Source organism: Berghia stephanieae, chromosome 6, assembly GCF_034508935.2.
Source record: "Berghia stephanieae isolate SIO BIC M18660-M18661 chromosome 6, UCSD_Bste_1.3, whole genome shotgun sequence".
NCBI lineage: Eukaryota > Metazoa > Mollusca > Gastropoda > Nudibranchia > Aeolidiidae > Berghia > Berghia stephanieae.
In genome coordinates this window covers 6,522,294-6,547,293 of record NC_088365.1, presented here as the reverse complement: position 1 = coordinate 6,547,293, position 25,000 = coordinate 6,522,294, and the positions used below count along the sequence as shown (strand labels likewise).

General features: G+C 34.7%; 1 protein-coding gene across 2 annotated transcripts in view; it reads right to left on the bottom strand.

Moving 5' to 3' along the window:
* LOC144974394 (uncharacterized) overlaps positions 1-25,000 on the bottom strand; it is a 101,924-nt gene that overhangs the window by 51,762 nt on the left and 25,162 nt on the right. For both annotated transcript variants that reach the window (XM_078917233.1, XM_078917234.1), the window contains exons 17-29: positions 24,707-24,842; positions 23,571-23,689; positions 22,904-23,044; positions 22,512-22,691; positions 20,411-20,567; positions 19,741-19,841; positions 18,863-18,943; positions 13,747-13,896; positions 12,640-12,789; positions 11,566-11,754; positions 9,490-9,649; positions 7,746-7,846; positions 1,053-1,169 (exon numbers count right to left, since the gene is read on the bottom strand). In XM_078917233.1, coding sequence (XP_078773359.1) covers positions 1,053-1,169; positions 7,746-7,846; positions 9,490-9,649; positions 11,566-11,754; positions 12,640-12,789; positions 13,747-13,896; positions 18,863-18,943; positions 19,741-19,841; positions 20,411-20,567; positions 22,512-22,691; positions 22,904-23,044; positions 23,571-23,689; positions 24,707-24,842 — 1,782 coding nt within the window. The remainder of the gene's footprint in view (positions 1-1,052; positions 1,170-7,745; positions 7,847-9,489; positions 9,650-11,565; positions 11,755-12,639; positions 12,790-13,746; positions 13,897-18,862; positions 18,944-19,740; positions 19,842-20,410; positions 20,568-22,511; positions 22,692-22,903; positions 23,045-23,570; positions 23,690-24,706; positions 24,843-25,000) is intronic.

Sequence of the window (25,000 nt, the reverse complement as noted above, 5' to 3'; positions counted from 1 at the left end):
AGTAAACGTCAATAGAAAACGGTAGGGGTTGCCTGAAGCCGGTGATCGTAAAATACTAACGAAAGAGTGAAAATGGAGAGGCTTCGTATGGGAACAATAAAGACATTGTCTGTTTTGTTCCCATACGAAGCCTCTCCATTTTCGCTTTTTCGTTAGTATGTAAACGTCACTCTGGTGAAAATCAATATATTACTTACTTACTTCTTTACTTGTTTACCTATCCTCTTCGTGCCAATGGCACGCATTATCATAATAAGGTCTCGATCTTCTGGCCAAATTTAAAAAGAAAAATGGTTGCTTTTTTTCAAGAGGCCAGCTGGGTATTGAGAAAGTTTCTATAAATAACTTTAAAAATAGTTGATTGACAATCTACAACCAAGTGCCAAACAGGATAAGAAAAAGAAACATGAAAAAACGGTAAGGGCTGCCTGAAGCCGATGATCGTAAAAATACTAACGAAAGAGTGAAAATGGAGAGACTTCGTATGGGAACAATACGGGCAATGGAGGTCAGCACAGCAATAAAGAAATTAACGTGGGAAGCAAATAAAATAAAATTTAAAAAAACAATAATAAAATAAAATAAAATTTGTTTTCCATGTTAGTTTAATATTGTTGTGCTGATGAAGGATTTGTACCCGAAACGTCCATTGTCTGCTTTGTTCCCATACGAAGCCTCTTCATTTTCCCTCTTTCGTTAGTAAAAAGAAAACATTATGATTTCAATTCGTAAAATATTATTTTACAACTCACTCACTACCCAGCGTCGTCCTCATTGACGTTGGCTGCTCGCACTCAGTGATGACAAAAGTCCGCCAATTCTCTTCGTCTGTTGAAGGTATCATAATGTAATTCTCATCCATTCATCTCTGTCCATTCTAGGATGTTTTTTATACAACTAGGCCTAGGTCTTCCCCTTTTTCCTTTGCCCTCCATTTTCCCCTGTACCACATCTTTCATCAGCCTGCATGGCTTTCGGCATATATATGACCGAAAAAAAAACAAAACGGAGTTTTCTATTTTACAACTAAAGATAATTAATCAAATAGATACCTTGTCGTTTGGTGACACAGACAAAGGGCAATTCATTCCCATTATTAAGGTCGTTCCACTTTTTATTTGAGTTCATGACCGCTGCATGTTCAGAGTCTCCCAAATTATTGGGCTCACCTGAAACAGAGATCAATGAACATTATAACATATGATAAGCAGTAGTCCTTCAGAGCCATTGGGTCCATTAGAGCCGCTTTATTCCGGTTTCTATAGCATCAAACGGAAAATAGAAGTTGTTTTCTATCTCTTGGATTGGACGCTAGATTATCGCAAAGTACCTCCCGCCAGATCTATTAGACCCAGCTACCCAATTACTTCGGGGTGGACAGAGGGAAGGGGAGGGGAGGGGGTCAGAAAAAATATCGATTGCATCCCTCATTGATCACGTTCCTTTGTAAAGCGAGTGCTCTATCAACTGAGTTATCGGGACCACCATTAAAGTAAAATAAGATGATAAGCTTTTTTTATAGTGCAATATGATATCCCAAACAATATTTGGACATGGCTTCACATGTAAGGCAATAATGAACACTCGCTTTTTTTTCTCCTCTCTCTCTCTCTCTCTCTCTCTCTCTCTCTACTATAGATAGTATGCGCTTGGCTGCGAAGCTCACAAATTGCCATCCGAAAGTATAACGGACCAACACACAAAACTTTGTGTAACCATGATCGATGACAGTCTGGTTAATACAGTTTAGTGAGAATTACTCATAAACGCGGATGTAAAAAAAAAACAATAATAAACACCTGAGTGGCGTCAACTTCATTCTATCTATAGTCTTGTGGTATAATAAGCTGCTACCATCTATCGTTGTGAATTCAAACACTACGGAGTAATTTCCAGGTTGGCTCTTTTCACTACTATCGCACACAAAATCATCCCGAGACGTAGAATAAATATCAAGACATCTCCATTGGCGTCGATACACCAGGGGTGGTTTTTTTGTAGGCGTCTTTAAGCTTAGGCTCTGACTTTAATCAAGGCCTTAAAAATCTCTTTTCTCTGACTTTAATCAAGGCCTTTAAAAAAATCTCTTTTCTCTGACTTTAATCAAGGACTTGAAAAAATCTCTTTTCTCTGACTTTAATCAAGGCCTTGAAAAAATCTCTTTTCTCTGACTTTAATCAAGGACTTGAAAAAATCTCTTTTCTCTGACTTTAATCAAGGACTTGAAAAAATCTCTTTTCTCTGACTTTAATCAAGGACTTGAAAAAATCTCTTTTCTCTGACTTTAATCAAGGACTTGAAACAATTTTCTTTTCTCTGACTTTAATCAAGGACTTGAAAAAATCTCTTTTCCCTGACTTTAATCAAGGCCTTTAAAAAATCTCTTTTCTCTGACTTTAATCAAGGCCTTGAAAAAAATCTCTTTTCTCTGACTTTAATCAAGGCCTTGAAAAAAATCTCTTTTCTCTGACTTTAATCAAGGCCTTAAAAAAATCTCTTTTCTCTGACTTTAATCAAGGCCTTGAAAAAAATCTCTTTTCTATGACTTTAATCAAGGACTTGAAAAAAATCTCTTTTCTCTATCTTTAATCAAGGCCTTGAAAAAATCTATTTTCTCTATCTTTAATCAAGGCCTTGAAAAAAATCTCTTTTCTCTGACTTAAACCAAGGACTTGACAAAATCTCTTTTCTCTACCTTTAATCAAGACCTTGAAAAAAATTTCTTTTCTCTGACTTTAATCAAGGCCTTGAAAAAAATCTCTTTTCTCTGACTTTAATCAAGGCCTTGAAAAAATCTCTTTTCTCTACCTTTAATCAAGACCTTGAAAAAATCTCTTTTCTCTGACTTTAATCAAGGCCTTAAAAAATCTCTTTTCTCTTACTTTAATCAAGACCTTGAAAAAATCTCTTTTCTCTATCTTTAATCAAGGCCTTGAAAAAGTCTCTTTTCTCTCTGACTTTAATCAAGGACTTGAAAAAATCTCTTTTTCTCTGACTTAAACCAAGGACTTGAAACAATTCTCTTTTCTCGGATTTTAATCAAGGACTTGAAAAAATCTTCTTTTCTCTGACTTTAATCAAGGCCTTGAAAAAATCTCTTTTCTCTATCTTTAATCAAGGCCTTGAAAAATCTCTTTTCTCTGACTTTAACCAAGGATTTGAAACAATTCTCTTTTCTCTGACTTTAATCAAGGACTTGAAAAAATCTTCTTTTTCTCTGACTTTAATCACGAACTTGAATAAATCTCTTTTCTCTGACTTTAATCAAGGCCTTGAAAAAATCTCTTTTCTCTGGATTTTAATCAAGGACTTGAAAAATTCTTCTTTTCTCTGACTTTAATCAATGACTTGAAAAAATCTTCTTTTTTCTGAATTTAATCACGAACTTGAAAAAATCTTCTTTTCTCTGACTTTAATCAAGGACTTGAAAAAATCTTCTTTTTTCTGAATTTAATCACGAACTTGAAAAAATCTTCTTTTCTCTGACTTTAATCAAGGACTTGAAAAAATCTTCTTTTTTCTGAATTTAATCACGAACTTGAAAAAATCTTCTTTTCTCTGACTTTAATCAAGGACTTGAAAAAATCCTTTTCTTTTTCTCTACTTTAATCAAGGCCTTGAAAAAATCTATTTTCTCTATCTTTAATCAAGGCCTTGAAAAAAATCTCTTTATCCTATCTTTCTTTTAATCAAGGCCTTGAAAAAATCTCTTTTCTCTGACTTTAATCAAGGCCTTGAAAAAAATCTCTTTATTCTGACTTTAATCCAAGGACTTGAAAAAATCTCTTTTCTCTACCTTTAATCAAGACCTTGAAAAAAATCTCTTTTCTCTGACTTTAATCAAGGCCTTGAAAAAATCACTTTTCTCTACCTTTAATCAAGGCCTTGAAAAAAATCTCTTTTCTCTATCTTTAATCAAGGCCTTGAAAAAATCTCTTTTCTCTATCTTTAATCAAGGCCTTGAAAAAATCTTTTTCTCTGACTTAAACCAAGGACTTGACAAAATCTCTTTTCTCTACCTTTAATCAAGACCTTGAAAAAAATTTCTTTTCTCTGACTTTAATCAAGGCCTTGAAAAAAATCTCTTTTCTCTGACTTTAATCAAGGCCTTAAAAAATCTCTTTTCTCTGACTTTAATCAAGGCCTTGAAAAAATCTCTTTTCTCTGACTTTAATCAAGGCCTTAAAAAAATCTCTTTTCTCTATCTTTAATCAAGGCCTTGAAAAAATCTCTTTTCTCTGACTTTAATCAAGGACTTGAAAAAATCTCTTTTTCTCTGACTTAAACCAAGGACTTGAAACAATTCTCTTTTCTCGGATTTTAATCAAGGACTTGAAAAAATCTTCTTTTCTCTACTTTAATCAAGGCCTTGAAAAAAATCTCTTTTCTCTACTTTAAATCAAGGCTTGAAAAATCTATTTTCTCTATCTTTAATCAAGGCTTGAAAAAAATCTCTTTTCTCTGACTTAAACCAAGGACTTGACAAAATCTCTTTTCTCTACCTTTAATCAAACTTGAAAAAAATTTCTTTTCTCTGACTTTAATCAAGGCCTTGAAAAAAATCTCTTTTCTCGACTTTAATCAAGGCTTGAAAAAATCTCTTTTCTCTACTTTAATCAAGGCCTTGAAAAAATCTCTTTTCTCTATCTTTAATCAAGGCACTTGAAAAAATCTCTTTTTCTCTTCGCTATCTTTTAATTCAACACCTTGAAAAAATCTCTTTTCTCTGACTTTAATCAAGGACTTGAAAAAATCTCTTTTCTCTGACTTTAATCCAAGGACTTGAAACAATTCTCTTTTTTCTGATTTAATCAAGTACTTCAAAAAATCTTCTTTTCTCTGACTTTTAATCAGCTTGAAAAAATCTCTTTTCTCTGACTTTAATCAAGGACTTGAAACAATTTTCTTTTTTCTGACTTTAATCAAGTACTTCAAAAAATCACTTTTCTCTCACTTTAAATCACCGAACTTGAATAAATCTCTTTTCTCTGACTTTAATCAAGGCCTTGAAAAAATACTCTTTTCTCGATTTTAATCAAGGACTTGAAAAAATTCTTCTTTTCTCTGACTTTAACAAGGACTTGAAAAAATCTCTTTTCTCTGACTTTAATCACGAACTTGAAAAAATCTTCTTTTCTCTGACTTTAATCAAGGACTTGAAAAAATCTTCTTTTTCTTCTGACTTTAATCACGAACTTGAAAAAATTCTCTTTCTCTACCTTTAATCAAGGCCTTGAAAAAAATCTCTTTTCTCTGACTTTAATCAAGGCTTGAAAAAAATCACTTTTTCTCTACTTTAATCAAGGCCTTGAAAAAATTCTCTTTTCTCTGATCTTTAATCAAGGCTTGAAAAAAATCTCTTTTCTCTATCTTTAATCAAGCCTTGAAAAAATCTCTTTTCTCTACTTTAATCAAGGCCTTGAAAAAATCTCTTTTCTCTGACTTAATACAAGGCTTGAAAAAATCTCTTTTCTCTACCTTTAATCAAGACCTTGAAAAAATTCTTTTCTCTGACTTTAATCAAGGCTTGAAAAAAATCTCTTTTCTCTGACTTTAATCAAGGACTTGAAAAAATCTCTTTTCTCTGACTTTAATCAAGGACTTGAAAAAATCTCTTTTCTCTGACTTTAATCAAGGCCTTAAAAAAATCTCTTTTCTCTATCTTTAATCAAGGCCTTGAAAAAATCTCTTTTCTCTGATCTTTAATCAAGACTTGAAAAAATCTCTTTTCTCTGACTTAAACCAAGGACTTGAAAAAATTCTCTCTTTTCTCTTTTAACTCAAGACTTGAAAAAATTTCTTTTCTCTACTTTAATCAAGGCCTTGAAAAAAATCTCTTTTCTCTGATCTTTAATCAAGGCCTTGAAAAAATCTCTTTTCTCTATCTTTAATCAAGGCCTTGAAAAAATCTCTTTTCTCTGACTTTAACAAGGACTTGAAAAATCTCTTTTCTCTATCTTTAATCAAGACCTTGAAAAAAATTCTTTTCTCTGACTTTAATCAAGGACTTGAAAAAAATCTCTTTTCTCTGACTTAAACCAAGGACTTGAAAAATTCTTTTTCTGATTTTAATCAAGGCTTGAAAAAAATCTCTTTCTCTTGACTTTAATCAAGGCCTTGAAAAAATCTCTTTTCTCTGATCTTTAACAAGGACTTGAAACAATTCTTTTCTCTGACTTTAATCAGGAACTTGAAAAAATCTCTTTTCTCTGACTTTAATCAAGGACTTGAAAAAATCTTCTTTTCTTGACTTTAATCACGAACTTGAATAAATCTCTTTTCTCTGACTTTAATCAAGGCCTTGAAAAAAATCTCTTTTCTCGGATTTTAATCAAGGACTTGAAAAATTCTTCTTTTCTCTGACTTTAATCAAGGACTTGAAAAAATCTTCTTTTCTCTGACTTTAATCACGAACTTGAAAAAATCTTCTTTTCTCTGACTTTAATCAAGGACTTGAAAAAATCTTCTTTTTTTCTGACTTTAATCACGAACTTGAAAAAATCTCTTTTCTCTGACTTTAATCAAGGACTTGAAACAATTCTCTTTTTTCTGACTTTAATCAAGTACTTCAAAAAATCACTTTTCTCTCACTTTAATTACGAACTTGAAGAAAAATCTCTTTTTATGTGATTTGACGAAGTCCCAGACTAAAATCACAGCACCTTCTGACAAGTTTTGCCAAGTGCTAGTCCCTTTCTGGGGCCGGACTTCCTCGTTAGCGATTCCGATGGTCAAGATGGCCGAACTTAAATTTTAGATCATGCGATCGAAATCTCTTTTACTTTCTCTCGTCACGATAAATTCATAACGAAAATGGAGCGAGCCTGACTTTTACTTTAGAATATTGAAAACAGTTAGGACGAATTGTGACATCCGAAAAGCGACAATAATATTAATAATAATAATAATAATAATAATAATAATAATAATAATAATAATAATAATAATAATAATAATAATAATAATAATAATAATAATAATAATAATATATAATAGTAGTAGTAATAATAATAATAATAATAATAATAATAATAAATAATAATAATAATAATAATAATAATAATAATATATAATAATAATAATAATAATAATAATAATAATAATAATAATAATAATAATAATAATAATAATAATAATAATAATAATAATAATAATAATAATAATAATAATAATAATAATAATAATAATAATAATAATAATAATAATAATAATAATAATAATAATAATATAATAATAATAATATAATATTAATAATAATAATAATAATAATAATAATAATAATAATAATAATAATAATAATAATAATAAAAGAAGAAGAAGAAGAAAGAAGAAGAAGAAGAAGAAGAAGAAGAAGAAGAAGAAGAAGAAGAAGAAGAAGAAGAAGAAGAAGAAGGAGGAGGAGGAGGAGGAGGGGAGAGTGGAGGTGGACTAGGAGGAGAAGAAGGAGGAAGAGGAGAAGGGGGAAGAAAAAAAGGAGGCGACGGGTAAGATTACGGAGGAGGCGTAATAGATGATGATAATGATGATGACGATTATCATTATTGTGACAATTGCGGTGGTGATGATGATGATGATAATGATGTTGATGATCATGATGATGATGATGATGATGATTATGATGATGATGATGATGATGATGATGATGATGATGATGATGATGATGATGATCATCATCATCATCATCATGATCATGATGAAGATATTAATGATGACGATAATAAATTCTACAAATCAAAGAAACCAACCACGATTCCAATTGGTCCACGTTGCAGCAGTACCATCTACCCATTCCCATTTCCCTCCAGTCTTGAGGTCGTCCAAACCAATCCAAATTCTATGATCTTGACTGCAATCACCGGAAGTAAAACCCAAAAAGAAACAAAAGACAAATTGATGGCAATTTGATGAAGCAAGCAACGGGGATCAGGCTTGGTGCACATATGTGACCTACCATCTCAAAACAAAACAAAAATGAGCTTTTATACGGCGCAATGTCCATTGAACGTGCTCAAAGCGCTTTACAAGGGGTCCCTGGTCAACAGAAACATTTATCAATTTAGGACGGAACATGACGCCAGTTAGGCGATATTACATTTATTTCGATTAAAGACAACGCTGTTAACGACCAGGTATTCATTGTATACCTACGAGCGAGACTAGAACCCGAGACCTCTCGATCCGAAACGTGTTTCATACCGCTAGGCCAAACAATAACAATAATAATAATAATGATAATAATAATAATAATAATAATAATAATAATAATAATAATAATAATAATAATAATAATAATAATAATAATGCACATTTATACAGCGCTCATTCTCGTGTAAAAGACAAGTTCTGGGCACTTTGCAATGTAAATTTATCAAAATGGAAAATAAACAAAACAAAAAAAAACCAAACAAACCAAAAAACCATACAATAGAACATACAATGCAATAAATTCATAGCCAAATCAAGGATTCATAGCGTCAATAAAAGCAAATACAGTAAAGATGTGTCTTGGGATTCTTTTTAAAGACATATATGCACATATAAATTCTGACTAGGTGGGCCAATGATATCCAAATTTTACCCAATTTGGATGTTAAATATATTTCTTTTTTTCACTCAATCCTAGAGATTTTTGCTATTTTCCAAAATTGGAAAAAAATGTATTTAAAATGAGCATGTACATGTAAAATTGAAAAAAAAAAAAAACAATAGCTTTGATACTACGCCTATAATTGTAATAAATAGGCATGGGGTAAAAGTAACCCCGGTATACTACGCATATAGTCGGTATTATTATTTTTTTTTAATTGAGCTTTTATATAGGGCAATATCCACCAAACGTGCTCAAAGCGCTTTACAAGGGGTCCCTGGTCGACAGCAACATTTAACATGTAGGACATGACATAACGCCTGTTAGGCGATATTACAATTTGTCGGACAAAGACAACGCTGCTAAGAGCCAGGTACTCATTTTACACCTGAGTACGGTGAGAGAATGTGAGTAAAAAGCCTTTTCCAAGGACTCCACTTTGCGCCGAGCGCGAGGCTCGAACCCAGGACCTTCCGATCCGAAAGTGAGTGTCATACCACTAGACCACATAGCCGCACCGGGTTGAGTGATTTAAGCTATTGGTGTAATGAGAGTTTCATAATATGAGTTTTGTTTTTATAATGTTGAATTACCTCAACATACATGTAGATATAGGTTTGGATTTAGAACGTTGCAAATTATTATCGCTTCTTTTCATATGATGCATGAGAATTAGTATACATTTTGGACGATAATGATCGGATATAAATGATGATGTTGATGGTGATGATGATATTGATGATGATGACGACGACGATGATGATGATGATGATGATGATGATGATGATGATGATGATGACGACGATTATGTGAATAATTATGATTATGATAATAATGATGATAATAATAATGATGATGATGACAATAGTAAAGATCACGAAGGTGAAGATTTCGAGAAATACCGTAAACTAGAGATAAATTCGTTTTCCTCTGGCGTTTTAGGTGTGGCGAGATATCCGTCAACAACCATCTTGCAATGGTCACGGGCATCAGCATACACTAAACGCTCTTTGACGAATCCATAGCATTGGTCTTTGCGCAAATAATAACCTGGAGGGCATTCTGTGAAATATAGATAGAATGAAGTTGACGCCACTCAGGTCTTGGTTATTGGTTTTTGTTTTTGTTTTTTTTTTTTTTTTGGTTGTTTTTTTTTTTTTTTTTTTTTTTTTTTTTTTTTTGGGGGGTTGCCATCCGCGTTTATGCGTAATTGGATTCAATAGTCTGATGTCACGTCGCCCAGCAACGGCGGCCATCGTGGTTCTAAACCAAGAAAATCGGTACTTTTTATTCTTCATGCTGGCTAGAACTTTTCATATGTCTTGTGATCAGAATGTGTAAAAGTTAAAACATGATCAGATTTATAATGTTGTTTTCCTCTGGATACGCTTTTATCCTCGTCGGAGAAATAGTTCATAAGGGCGTCCGCCATTGTTCCGATAGTTTAGAGCCAGTTACTAAGTTACCGTGCGTTATTACGAGGGAAGTGGCGTTGCGGCTGTTGAAGCGTATTCTCAGTAAAACTGTATTAACCAGACTATAAACTACGTTCAAGGTTACTACAAAAAGTTTTGCGTGTTGGTCCGTTATACCTACTTCAATTAAATTATATTAAATTGAGCTTTATATAGCGCAATATTCACTAAATGTGCTCAAAGTGCTGTACAGGGGGTCCCTGGTAAAAAGCCACATTTAACATGTAGGACGGGAGATGACGCCTGTTAGGCGATATTACAATTTTTTGGACAAAGACAACGCTGTTAACGGTCAGGTACTCATTTTACACCTGTGTATTGTGAGAGAATGTGAGTAAATTTACGTCATTCAACTATTTGTTATTGTTTTGAGACAGCCATTTCGGTGATCACTCATCACTTGATCATATCAATCAGGCTATAAACCCTTAAGGTTACTTATAGATTTGTATGTTGGTACATTATATCCGATGGGCGGATGTTATGAGTATTTTACCAAAACACATATTATCAGCATCATTTCCAATCAAAATGTATTCTATTTGTTTAGATATTTCTTCTCGAAGTTAACGATGTGTCATTAAAAATTAGCAATGCGGTCAGGATATCATATTGAGATCAAGACTTGACCGCCCTGGTTCTCCCCTCGAATCACTAAACTATCTATCTGTCCATCTGCCCCTCCATCCAACTATGAATCTGTCCTGCTAGCTTTCTATTCTCTCTTTGACTTCCAATGAGATCACTTGCTGTGTCTTTTCATCCCCCTGTAGATCTATCTGTTCTTTAAGTTTGTTTCTGTCTCTGTCTTGGAATGTGATTACTTGTTTTTGACCTTTTGTCTCGACTCCTAACGGAGTTTTTGGCTTAGAAGGAAACAGTGAGATGTATGATGTTCGTTTTGAGAGATGATATATTTTCAATGTGAATCATCTCTCTGTTATGTACTGCTAATTTTTTTTGTTACCAGTGAGTGTATTCTAAGTGGGATCCTGAGTTGGTGTATGCGGATGAGACTTTTAGGTGATCACAAACTAAGAACACTGATTTTCTGCTAGTGGAATCTACATCTGCTCCCTATTTGAACCAATTCCCCTTTGTCTTAATTATTCCTGGGTGCTTTTATTGCAACTCTAGAACTTTTTGACCATTCCCATTTTCTTCTTTTTTACTGGGGCTGATATTATGACCTGCATATGTCGCAGGCACCGAAAAACCCTTAAACACAAACAAAAACAAACAAGAAATCTATCTATGCTTTAGGCTATATCAAACTAGAGGTGCCCAAATGAGTCAACAAAATGGAAGAAAGATAAAGGGAGTACATGTAACTCATATATAAATGCTGTTTCCTTATTTATGAGTCCTAATTACTCCCTTTATCTTTCTCTATATAGATCTATCTATCTATCTCTCTATCTATCTATTTGTATGTCTGTCTATTTATTTATTTAATCTCTTTAATAATTTATCTATATATCAGTATAGCCATCTATAACTCACCTGTACAGGCATATTTACCAATAGATGACCATTTTCCATTATTTAAACAAGTTGTTGTTAAATAGATTGACCATCTCTTGTTCTTACATGCAATTCTCTTAACATCCCCAACATTGTATAAATCTTTCCCATGGTGCAATAACATTCCATCAGATGGGAGCGTGGGTCTTTTACATTTCACATCCGTGGCTTCGAAAAGGTTTTGAAAAGAAAAAGAGAAAAAAAATCCATAAATTTCTATTTATAAAAATCAACAAAATGTTCATTACCTTGTATAAAAAACCCAAGAACAAATCATATTTTTCTTATATAGCACAATATCTACCAAACTAAGGTCAAATCGCTTTACAAAGGGTCCCTGGCCAACAGCAGCATTTAACATGTAAGACGGGACATGACGCCATGTAAGGCAATAATACAATTTTTCGGACATAGACAACGCTGTTAACGACCAGGTACTCATTTTACATCTGAGTACGGTGAGATAATGTTAGCAAAGAGCCTTTTCCAAGGACTCAACTATGTCAAAAGCGAGGTAGAACCCAGGACCCTCCGATCCGAAAGCGAGTGTCATACCACTAGACCACATAGAAGCACAAATCATCATCATCAAGTAACCGTGGATACATCACTAAAACGTGTCGACACTAAAGGAGTTTAACAATGCTAATGTTAACAATCTTAGAATCTGTATGCAGATAGAAATGTGAGGAAACAGGAAGAAGTTGCAATTAATGGGACATGTCTGTCGCAGATCTGCCTAACCATTGACAAGACAAGAAAGGCTATGCTATGAACACCACAAGGAAAGAGGAAGCAAGGCCGTCTCAAGGAGACCCGTACACCACAGTGGAGAGGACCTAAAACTGAGAGAACTGCCCCTCGAGGTAGCCCAAAGAATAGCAGCTGACAGGACCAGGTAAAATCCTTTGCGTCGTTTCAAGAGCCAGTAGATCTTGAGAGGATTGAGTGATTGATGTACATGTGACCATTTATTAAATCTTTCATATCAAAATAGAAGTGACCCCCCCCCCACCCCCCAAAAAAATGTAACAAAAACAAAAAAAAACTTACAAATATCTTTGGTGCGCAACATATTACAGGTCTTTGCACAGAATTGGACTGCAAATTTCATCATATTCTCCTGGCACATTTTTGGATTCAAAGCAAGAAGTATTTCACATTGGGCTGGTAGGAAATCCCGTGTGATCAAAGTCTCAGTAGCTGTAAAAAATAGATATCGTTGATAATTGTTGAAGTTCAGGAGTGTGAAATATGAATAGAAACATAACATGTATTTAAATATAATTGACAATTAAGTCAGATGTCAGCCTCTAAGTCACCCATCAATAATACTTGTGCAGCTATGTGATCTTGTGGTATGACACTCGCTTTCGGATCGGAAGCTCCTGGGTTCGAGCCTCGCTGGGCGTATAGTTGAGTCATTGAAGAGGGCTATTTTCTCACATTCTCTCAACGAACTCAGGTGTAAAACGAGTACCTGGTCGTTAACAGCGTTGTCTCTGTCCGAAAAAAATGTAATATCGCCTAACAGGGTGTCATGTCAGGATGAACCAGATGTTAAAAACCCCAAATTAATTCTAAATTGTTCAACAATATGAATTATCGGTATTGGTTCCATGAAAAATCATATTTATTCTCCTCAATAAAACATATAGACTCAACCCAAGTCTGATATTGTTGACCAATTCAGCATTAATTTTTGGTTTTGTACATCTGGTTCATACCAACATAATACCGTTTTGATACGATAGGTCACATTTACTTCATCCCGATATATTACCGATTTGAGTCGGTGGGTCAAGGATGAATATTTTTTTCACTTAAAAATAGTAAGCCATTATTATCAATAAAACATATTAACTGATTTCAAATGTAAATATAATTGACATTGAAGTCGGCGCACAGTTGAGTCCTTGGAGAAGGCTCTTTACTCACATTCTCTCACCTTACTCAGGTGTAAAATGAGTACTGGCAGTTGACAGCGTTGTCTCTGTCCGAAAAAATGTAATGTGGCCAAAAAGGCGTCATGTCCCGTCCTACATGTTAAATCTTGCTGTTGGCCAGGGATCCCTTGTAAAGCGCTTTGAGCACGTTTAGTGGATATTGCACTATATAAAAGCTCAATTTATTTTCTTTTTCAATAACAAAGTTAATTACGTGGTACTTCTTGGTGGCACTGTTCACAAGTCTTGGTGCAAACAGGAGACGAAGCAAAGTCGTTCTGACAAATGTTTAGATGACTGTTCGTCCGTATGAGAAGCGAACATTGTCCACCCAGAAAATCCTCACAAATCATACTCTTTTCATCTGAAATATAACATGGATATCGTCATCATCATCATCATCATCATCATCATCATCATCCTCATCATCATCATCATCATCATCATCATCATCATCATCACCATCATCATTATCATCATCATCTTTATTATCATCAACATCAACATCAACATCATCATCATCACTACAATAATATATAATTTATAGGAAGTGGTTATTAAGTAAATGATATTGCTTTGCCACTATTCAGTATCCACAAGGAACTCTTTTTTATAGAGAGAGTGAAAAGTGCGACAATCTCGGTCGAACTACTGACCTACTTCCAGATTGAACACGTGCAGTAACTGACAGCCCGATTCAAAGTTGTAAAAATATTTTGATCGTAATTTTTTAATTTCTGCTATAGTGCAATTAACATAGTTCAAAATATCAAAGTAAGAGTGGCATTCAAATACATTTTTAAATATCTAAATAGACATGATTAAATGTCACTAAATGTTCAGTTGGTTTGTCACATTTGTTCTTGTTGTTGTTGTTGTTGTTGTTGTTGTTTGTTTTGTTGTTTGTTTGTTTGTTTGTTTGGTGATCTAAGACAAACCCGATTCATTATAAATATGTGGCCAGACTTTCTGCCATTATTAATTGAGCGATGTACTTCCGTGAATTAATTGCCGTATTATATTAAAATTTACGTGATAATAATAATAAATAATAATAATAATAATAATAATAATAATAATAATAATAATAATAATAATATAATAATAATAATAATAATAATAATAATAATAATAATAATAAATAATAATAATAATAATAATAATAATAATAATAATAATAATAATAATGATAATAATAATAATATTAATAAATAATAATAATAATAATAATAATAATAATAATAATAATAATAATAATAATAATAATAATAATAATGATAATAATGATAATAATAATAATGATAATAATAATAATAATAATAATAATAATAATAATAATAATAATAATAATAATAATAATAATGATAATAATAATAATAATAATAATGATTTAAATAGATATACTGAATATTAGACTACAATTGACATCTATTTTCTGAATACAGGTGGTATTTTTAGGGGTGTTTCTTTTTTTACGAAACCTGCCAAAACACGCCGATACCCGACAAAGTTATGGGAAGTCGGTAGCAGTGGGGAGTGAACTTGGGACTCAGGGAGGTGTACACCATTGGGGAGTGAACCTGGGACTGGGTTTCGTAAAAAAAAAGCAATTACTTTTTTATGAAACCCGACAATATCCCACAAAGTTATGGAAAGGAAGTAGGCAACAGTGGGGGAGTGAACCCGAGACTCAGGGAAGTGTAGACTATTGGGGAGTAAACCTAAGTCTATGGTTTTTCGGTGGGTTTTGTAAAAAAGTAATTGCTTCATTCTCGTCTGGTACCCAACTCCCATAGTCCGGCTTCATTTCCCACTAGTATCTAACTTCCATAGTCCCAGGTTCATTTCCACTGATATCCTCTTCTCACAGTCCCAGGTTCACTCCCAACCAGTGTGCACTTCCCTGAATCCCGGTTCATTGCCCAATGGTGCCCCCTTCCCATAACTTTTGGCAATTTCAGTAGGTTTCGAAATAAAAGTACATTCTGAGCTCACTGTCTACTGGTACCAGCCTCTCGCAGTCCCAGGTTCAATCCTCATCTGTGTCCAAATCCCAGATTCAATCCCCACTGCTGCCTACTTCCCATAACTTTGTCGGGTTGTGGCGGGCTTCATAAAAAGTAATTCCCCCTCCCCTTGGTATTGCTTTTTTTACAAAATCCAGAGTCCCAGGTTCACTCCCCACAAGTGTACTTCCCTGAATCTCAAGACCATCCCCACTGTTGCCTACTTCAATAACTTTGTCGGATATTGCCAGGTTTCGTTGGATTTCGTAAAAAAGTAATTGCTTTTATATGACTCGCTGAAAACCACCAAAAACCATAGTCTCAGGTTCACTCCCCACTGGTGTACACTTCCCTGAGTCTCAGGTTCACTCCCCACTGTTGCCTACTTCCCACAACTTTGTCTGATATTGCCGGGTTTCGTAAAAAAGTAATTGCTTTTATATGAAACTACCTGAAACCCGTCGAAAACCATAGTCTCAGGTTCACTCCCCACTGGTGTACACTTCCCTGAGTCTCAGGTTCACTCCCCACTGTTGCCTACTTCCCACAACTTTGTCGGATATTGCCTGGTTTCGTAAAAAAATTAATTGCTTTTATGTGAAACTCGCTGAAACCCGCCAAAAACCAGAGTCTCAGTTTCACTCCCCACTGATGTACACTTCCATGAATCTCAGGTTCACTCCCCACTGTTGCCTACTTCCCACAACTTTGTCGGATATTGCCGGGTTTCTAAAAAAAGTAATTGCCTTTATGTGAAACTCCCTGAAACCCGCCGAAAACCAAAGTCTCAGGTTTACTCCCACTGGTGTACACTTCCCTGAGTCTCAGGTTCAGTCCCCACTGTTGCCTACTTCCCATAACTTTGTCGGATATTGCAGGGTTTCGTAAAAAAGTGAATGCTTTTATGTGAAACTCGCTGAAACTCGCCGAAAACCATAGTCTCAGGTTCACTCCCTACAGGTGTACGCTTCCCTTAGTCTCAGGTTCACTCCCCATTATTTGCCTACTTTCCATAACTTTGCCCCATTTTGTTGGAATTTGGTGCAGTTTGTAAACAAAAAGTAATTGCTTTTTTTTTCAAAACCCGCCGAAACCCAGTCCCAGGTTCACTCCCCACTAGTGTATACTTCCCCAAATCTCAGGTTTACTCCCCAGCACTGTTGCCTACTACCCATAACTTTCTCGGATATTGCCACGGTTTTCGTCGGTTTTCGTAAAAAAGCAATTGCTTTTATATGAAACTCGCTGAAACCCGACGAAAACCATAGTCTCAGGTTCACTCCTCAATGGTGTACACTTCCCTTAGTCTCAGGTTCACTCCCCACTGTTGCCTACTTCCCATAACTTTGTCGGATATTGCCTGGTTTCGTAAAAAAGTAATTGCTTTTATGTGAAACTCCCTGAAACCCGCCGAAAACCAAAGTCTCAGGTTTACTCCCCACTGGTGTACACTTCCCTGAGTCTCAGGTTCACTCCCCACTGTTGCCTACTTCCCATAACTTTGTCGGATATTGCCGGGTTTCGTAAAAAAGTAAATGCTTTTATGTGAAACTCGCTGAAACTCGCCGAAAACCATAGTCTCAGGTTCACTCCCTACTGGTGTACACTTCCCTGAGTCTCAGGTTCACTCCCCACGCTTTGCCTACTTTCCACAACTTTGCCGCATATTGTCGGGTTTCGTAAAAATGTAATCCCCCCCCCCCCCCATATTGTTATTGCTTTTTTACAAAACCCAGAGTCCCAGGTTCACTCCCCACTGGTGTACACTTCCCTGAATCTCAGGTTCATCCTCTCTCCCCCCCCCCCCTACACACACACACACACACACACACACACACGCTGCTGCCTACCACTTATAACTTTGTCGGATATTGCCAGGTGTCGTCGTGTTTCGTAAAAAAGTAATTGCTTTTTATTTGGAAACCCGCCGAAACCCAGTCCCAGGTTCACTCCCCAATGGTGTACACTTCTCTGAGTCCCATATTCACTCCCACAGCTGCCCTCTTCCATAACTTTTTCAGGTTTCGGAAAAAAAAAACACCGTATTATAGTGCAAAACCACTATTCAGTGTCAGATACTGAATAGTGCAAAACCACTATTCAGTATCAGATACTGAATAGTGCAAAACCACTATTCAGTATCAGATACTGAATAGTGCTAGCCTAATTTATATGATTTCGTTTGTTTACAGGTGTAAGATTATGCTATTTTGATTGTTGTTCTGAAGTGGCAAACTGCCTTTAATAAACTTTAAATAAAATATGAAATATATTACAATGTATTAGTTTTAGAAGTGAGACTCACGGTGTCACCCATGAGATAGTGTCCCCCCCCCCAACACACACACACACATACACACAAACATACACATACACACACACACAATTATTTGTTTGTCCTCAAACTTAAATGCAACAAGTAGGCTATATACCACCCACGTGTATTTTTTTCTGATTTGTATAACATTGGTTCACACAAACTTTTTCATATATACCAATCTCACACAAGTGCCTTCTCTCTCATGTATCAATTTAAGCACGTTAAGTGGCTATTGGAAACTTGGGAACAGTGATGCCTGCCAGAAATGCCAGGCAGCTCTAGAGACCAGCGATCGCATCGTCCTTCACTGTTCATTTACTAAACTTGCAGGTGGATATGAAACAGTTCTTAGGGCGGAAAAAGACTTCAGAAGCTGGGTTGACAAATGTATTTGGAGTTGTGGCCATATGCGACTACTACCAGTGGCTATTTATTGTTCCATAATAATTTTCAAGTAAGTTATCCCTCTCCTTACCAACTATAGGAAAATAGTCACATTCGTTAAGATACAACTTACATTTTTCTTATTCAAATTTCTCTTGTACATCATAAAATTAAAGAAATTGAACAATGTGTTGTAGAGCATGTTTTGCTTACTAAATTATTTATCGCATGAACTTACTGCTATTGTGTTTGAGTGATAAAAAATCCATTTTTGTGTTGGTTGGGTGTGAATTTTTGGGGAAAATCCGGAACATGACTGGTAAGGAGAAAGTTAACCCTCTCCTTACTACCTAAAGGAAAAATCGCCACAATCGTTACGATACAACCGACAGTTTTCTCATTCGGATTTCTCTTGTACATCACAAAATGTAAAGAAATGCTTTGATTACGGTTATAAATACTAAACACTGTGTTGTAGACCTCATTTTGCTAAACAACATTCTGTATAGAATGCACTTGTTACTTTTAGTTTGAGTAAGAAAAGTCATTTTGTGTTGGGTGGGTGTGAATTTTCGGGGGAAATTCTAAATGGCTAGTAAGGAGAGAGTTCAACATCATACCTCGTCTCGCTGTAACACAAATGTAAGGTCTTTTGTCTGTTGACTCCTGGGTTGGCTGTATGGTCGGTGGGCTGACAAAATCTGTATTGGTAATAATAATAATATTATAATTTTTTACGTGACAATATTAAAATTTTCTTTGCTACTAATAAATCACAGGTGTTGACCGATTAATGACGTATTTGCAATAAAATACATATTGTTATCACTGTTATCGTTTTATATCCTTAGAGTTTCTTAGATATGAGAATAGAACAAACGATATTGCTGTCATTCAGCTTTTAGTCCATTTTTTAAAGCCAACTTTTTATATTAGTTGTTCTCAATAAATAGTATCAATCAGATTACACATCGTTTTGCCGGTTTCATACGCTTTGTATCTGCCCGGCGGGTGGTGTGAGTTTTTAAACTAAATGCATAGACTCTCTTTTTCGACCCGTCGGTCAAAAATAGTATAGATGGAATGAAGTTGACGTCACTCGGGTCTTTGTTATTGTTTGTTTGTTTTTGTTTTGTTTTTTTGCCATCCACGTTTATGAGTAATTCTCACTAAATGTATTAACCAGACTATAAACGTTTAAGGTTACACATAGTTCTTTGTGTTGGTCCGTTATACTTCCTGATGGCAATGTTGTGAGCTTCTTAGTCAACCGCACACTATCTATAGATAGTTCGAAGATGACGTCACTCAGGTCTTTGTTATTGTTTTTGCCATCCGCGTTTATGAGTAATGCTCACTGAACTGTATTAACCTGACTATAAACGTTCATGGATACACACAGTTTTGTGTGTTGGTCCGTTATACTTCCGGATGGCAATGTTATGATCTTCTTAGCCAAGCGCATACTATCTATATAATAAATAGAATAATAACTTACCCGTTTGATCTTTCCTCCAGATGACTTGCACGCCATCTCCACGCTTCCACGTTCCTTCCGTGTCATTGTCTGTAAGGCCGATCCATACATATTTACCTTGACTGGCAACGATAATAAATATCAATGAAAACCATGGTACATATAATCGTAGCCATCGTTATGTTATAGCCTGATACTGAAATCCAAAAGGACTGGCAGCTTGACGTCATTATTTGTTGGGTTTTTTTTTCACCGCCTAGTGAGTTGTCGTTAGTAGTGCTCATGGAAACAAGTTATTTCATTGGTTGAACTATTGAATTCAACTCACGATTTGTTTTCTTTTGTGGCAAAAGACTGGCATTTTGACGTATCAGATCAGTATTTTGGTCAGTATCAGGCCATAACTTTACGAAGGCCACGATATAATAATATGAATCATAATATGGATAATGATGATGATGATGATGATGATGATGATGATGATGATGATGATGATGATGATGATAATAATAATAAAAATGATAACAATAATGATGATAATGATGAGTAGTAATTATAGTATTAGTAGTAGTAGTAGTAGTAGTAGTAGTAGTAGTAGTAGTAGTAGTAGTAGTAGTAGTAGTAGTAGTAGTAGTAGTAGTAGTAGTAGTATAATTATTACTATCATTATTATCATTATCTATTCACTCACGCTGCCTTCAGTATTGCACCGGATTCTTCAGGGGTCTTTGGGAAAGCTATGGTTCCTGATATCTCACTACATTTTTCTCTGGCACTGTCGAAAGACCTCCGGCCTTCCATCAACTGATAGCATTGGTTGTCAAACAACAGGGTACCAGGGGAACATTCTGTAGATAGAAGAAACGATGACGTCAATGGATGGGAGCGATCTATATTAACTTTCCATGTGCTCAAGGTCATTGGTCACATTGCAAAATGTGCTCAAAGTGACCCAGATAGTGAAAAGTGCTCACAACTTTGGAAATTTCTAACATCACGATTGGTCATTTTGTTAAGTTTGACACATGTGTATGTTTACAACTTTCATAAACAAAGCAACGTGTTTACATTTTAAAAGAAATATCCAATCGTTGTACATCAACAAACATGTGATTGATGACTTGGTTGGACGAAAACATGAATATAGATCGCTACCATTGTGATCACCCGCCTCAAAACGGTATCACGTCAACTCGATTTAGGTTTTGAAAATGGAATGGGAGCGATCTATAGATAGTATGCTCTTGGCTTAGAGGCTCAAACATTGCCATCCGGAAGTATAATGGACCAACACACACAGCTCTATGTAACCAAAACGTATATAGTCTGGTTAATACAGTTTAGTGAGAATTACTCATAAACGTGGAAGGCAAAAAACAATAACAAATACTCGATTGACGTCAACTTCATCCTATCTATAGATAGTATGCTCTTGGCTAAGACGCTCACAACATTGACATCCGGAAGTACTACGGACCAAAGTACAAACATGGAGGGCAAAAAACAATAACCAAGGACTGAGTGTCGATCTATACCGTGCCTTAGCGTAGCCATCGTTAACATTTACGATAGCTACGGTTTAAGTCAGTTTGGTCCTTTTCTAGAGGCCAAGTCAGTTTGGTCCTTTTCTCGAGGCCACTATAGATAGTATGCAGATGACGTCACTCATGCCTTTGTTATTGTTTTTGCCATCCGCGTGTGTGAGTTGTTATCACTAAACTGTATTAACCAGACTATAAAAGTTCATGGTTACACAGAGTTTGTGTGTTGGTCCATTATACTTCCGGATGGCAATGTTGTGAACTCCTTGGCCAAGCGCATTCTATCTTTTGACAGTGATGATTCCAGTGATCTTGAAAGTCAAATAGATGAGTCAGTTGATATTTCTTCGGTACCAATAAAAGATTGAAAAGTTATAGATAGTTCGAAGATGTCGTCACTCAGGTCTTTGTTATTGTTTTTTGCCATCCGCGTTTATGAGTAATGCTCACTGAACTGTATTAACCCGGCTATAAACGTTCATGGATACACATAGTTTTGTGTGTTGGTCCGTTATACTCACGGATGGCAATGTTATGAGCTTCTTAGCCAAGCGCATACTGTCTATAAGTAGGTACTTAATTAATGATTTACATGAAAAACAAAAAACAAAAACAACAACAACAAAAATAAAATACGCAGCATTTCGATGCTGTCTCGATATGAGGCCAAAGTAGACATTAGCAAGTGATAGATAGAACTAACCCCTTCAAGTTATTGTACAAAAGTTATAAAATGTGATAAAGTATTTTTGTTTTATTGGGATGGAATAATAATTTTTTTAAATATTAAATTTTAATGTGCAAAAATGTTCAAACGTATCACATTTTAACTTAAAAATGCAATTGTTATATCTAGATATTATCTGGCTCACCTAGACTTATTACGGTTGGTATTTCTTATTTTTATTATGATGTTATTATTATTATTATTATTATTATTATTATTATTATTATTATTATTATTATTATTACTATTATTATTATTATTATTATTATTATTATTACTATTATTATTATTATTATTATCATTATTATTATTATATTATTATTATTATTATTATTATTATTATTATTATTATTATTATTATTACTATTATTATTATTAATATCATTATTATTATCATCATCATCAATATTAATACGATATAGGCGGTTGTTATGGTTTTAAAGTTTACAATAGAGATAATAACAGTGAACATATTATTTAAAAAAAAAACTAAATATATTACAATTTAAGTTTTAAACACTCACTGAAACATGCAGAGCCAACTTCTGACCAGTGACCGCTGGTCATGCATCTCGAGCTGACAACGTTGTCATTACTTTTACATTTGTACTGAACCGTTTCCCCAAGCTTGTAACTGGATTTGGTATTTCCCAAAATTTCACTGTCACTGGGCGGAGTTGGTTTACCACACTTGATGTCTGTGTCTTTAATGCAAATTTATAGGATATATATATATTCAAAACAAATGATGTAACATTACGTAACAGAGAACTAATTTACAACGAAAATAAATCTTAAACCATAAATATACATTAAACCTTTTCCCTCTCGGTTAAGGATTTCAGCCAGGGCCAGGCATAACTCAGTAATATCATTCCTAGACAAGGATTGCTAGTGTATGATGAAGAAATCTCACATTTTTTCGAAGTCAAATCATTCCCTGGAAGTTGGTGAATACAAGTCTTAGGACAGTATTTGACAGCCAGGGTTGCGTTCGTGGTACAGAATCCGATTTCTTTCAGCTTATCACAGTAGTTAAGCTTGTCACGAGGAATCTCTGTGAAATGAGAAAGGTAGGAGTCGGTTTTAAACAATTATATGAATGCAAGTATTAATCGGTGCGGTTTTGATGTCTTGCGATTTGATATTCGCCTTTGGACCTGTAGGCCGCTGGTTCGAATCCTTCTCTGGGCGGCGGAAAGTGAGTCCTTAGAAAAGATTCTCTTATGATGATGATGATGATGATGACGATGATGATGATGATGATGATGATGATGATGATGATGATGATGAAGATGATGATGATGATGATGATGATGGTGATGGTCATAATGAAGCCTCAGATGATGATGAGGATGATGATGATGATGACGACGATGATGATGTTGATGGTGATATGGAAGCTGCAGATGATGATGATGATGATGATGATGATGATGATGATGATGATGATGATGATGTTGATGGTGATAATGAAGCTTCAGATGATGATGATTTAGATGACAATAATAATAATAAAAATGGTGATGACCATGATTATAATCATGATAATAGAATATCAATGATAATCGTGTATAACTCACCTAACCCACAAACGTCACAATATCTTCGTTTACATCCAACCTTATCCGTGTAACACCAGGGGCGAAAACTGTGATCGGGATTGCGACATGCATTCCCATCCAAGCGAGCAAATACATCTCTGTAGAAATGTAAAATATAGATAGTATGCGCTTGGCTTAGAAGCTCACACCTTTGCCATCAGGAAGTACAAGGGACCAACACATAAAACTATGTGTAATCTTGAACACTTATAGTCTGGTCAATACAGTTTAGTGATAATTAGATACTCATAAAGGCAGAAAAAAAAAAAAAACAAATACTTGAGTGACGTCAACTTTGTTATATCTTCAGCAGAGACATAACTATAGTCTTTGTGATCTGTTACAATATATAAAATTCAAGCGAGAATCCACTCACTTGTTTACAATGAAAGAATAACCCATCAAAATATGATTCAAATTGGCACTGTGCTGACTGACTGAATTATTCTTAACCTATTTTGCAATGAAGAGGTAAAATCTGATCGATGAATAATCTATAAAAATAGACCAATTATAAACGAAATATTTTATTGTACACCAAGAGCTAGCAGTTTGATGATTTTTTGAGTTGTTTTTTTTTCTTGTATTATTATTTTTTGCGTTGTTTGCAAATTTCAATTTATTTCCTTTAAAGCTTTCGACAATAATTCACAAAATTTGATGACAACCAACATGAAGAAAAATAGAGCAGATATCAAATAGAAATGAACACAACAAAATACAATAGTCATATTAACCAATAACAGATACATTTCTATGGAAATGATATCAGCAATAAACAAAGATACAACAATGGTAATAGAAATTCAATAGTCTTATGTCACGTCCGCCCAGCAACCAGCAGTTTGGTTCTAAACAAAGAAAATCGGTTCTTTTTATTATTCATGCTGGCTAGAACGTTTTCACATATCAGGTGTTCAGAATGTATAAAATTCAAAACATGATCCAATTTATAATGTTTTTCTCCTCGGGATGCGCTGGTCGGAGAAGTATTTGATAAGGGCGTCCGACATTGTTCCGATAGTTTAGAACCAGTTTCTAAGTTATCATACGTCATTACGAGGGAAGTGACGTTACGACCGTTGAAACCTATAGCAACAATATTTTACACTCACTTTTCCAAGAAGGGATGGTGATAGCACTCAGTCATTTCGGCCCAGGGAAGACACGGTTCAAATAAACGTGTATAGTTGACACTTCCGTCATAGCTGACACCTTTATTTTTCGCCACGTCGTAACACATATCATCGTCTTGATTTTTATTTGTTTTTTGGATGTAAAAATGTATCAAATGAAATAAACTCCTGTGGTAACACATGAGGTAATAATAGCTAACTCCATTAATAAATATTAGTTGATGATTCCTTTGTGGCCTCTTGTTATGCTTGTCAAGCTGTTGACATGGGTGC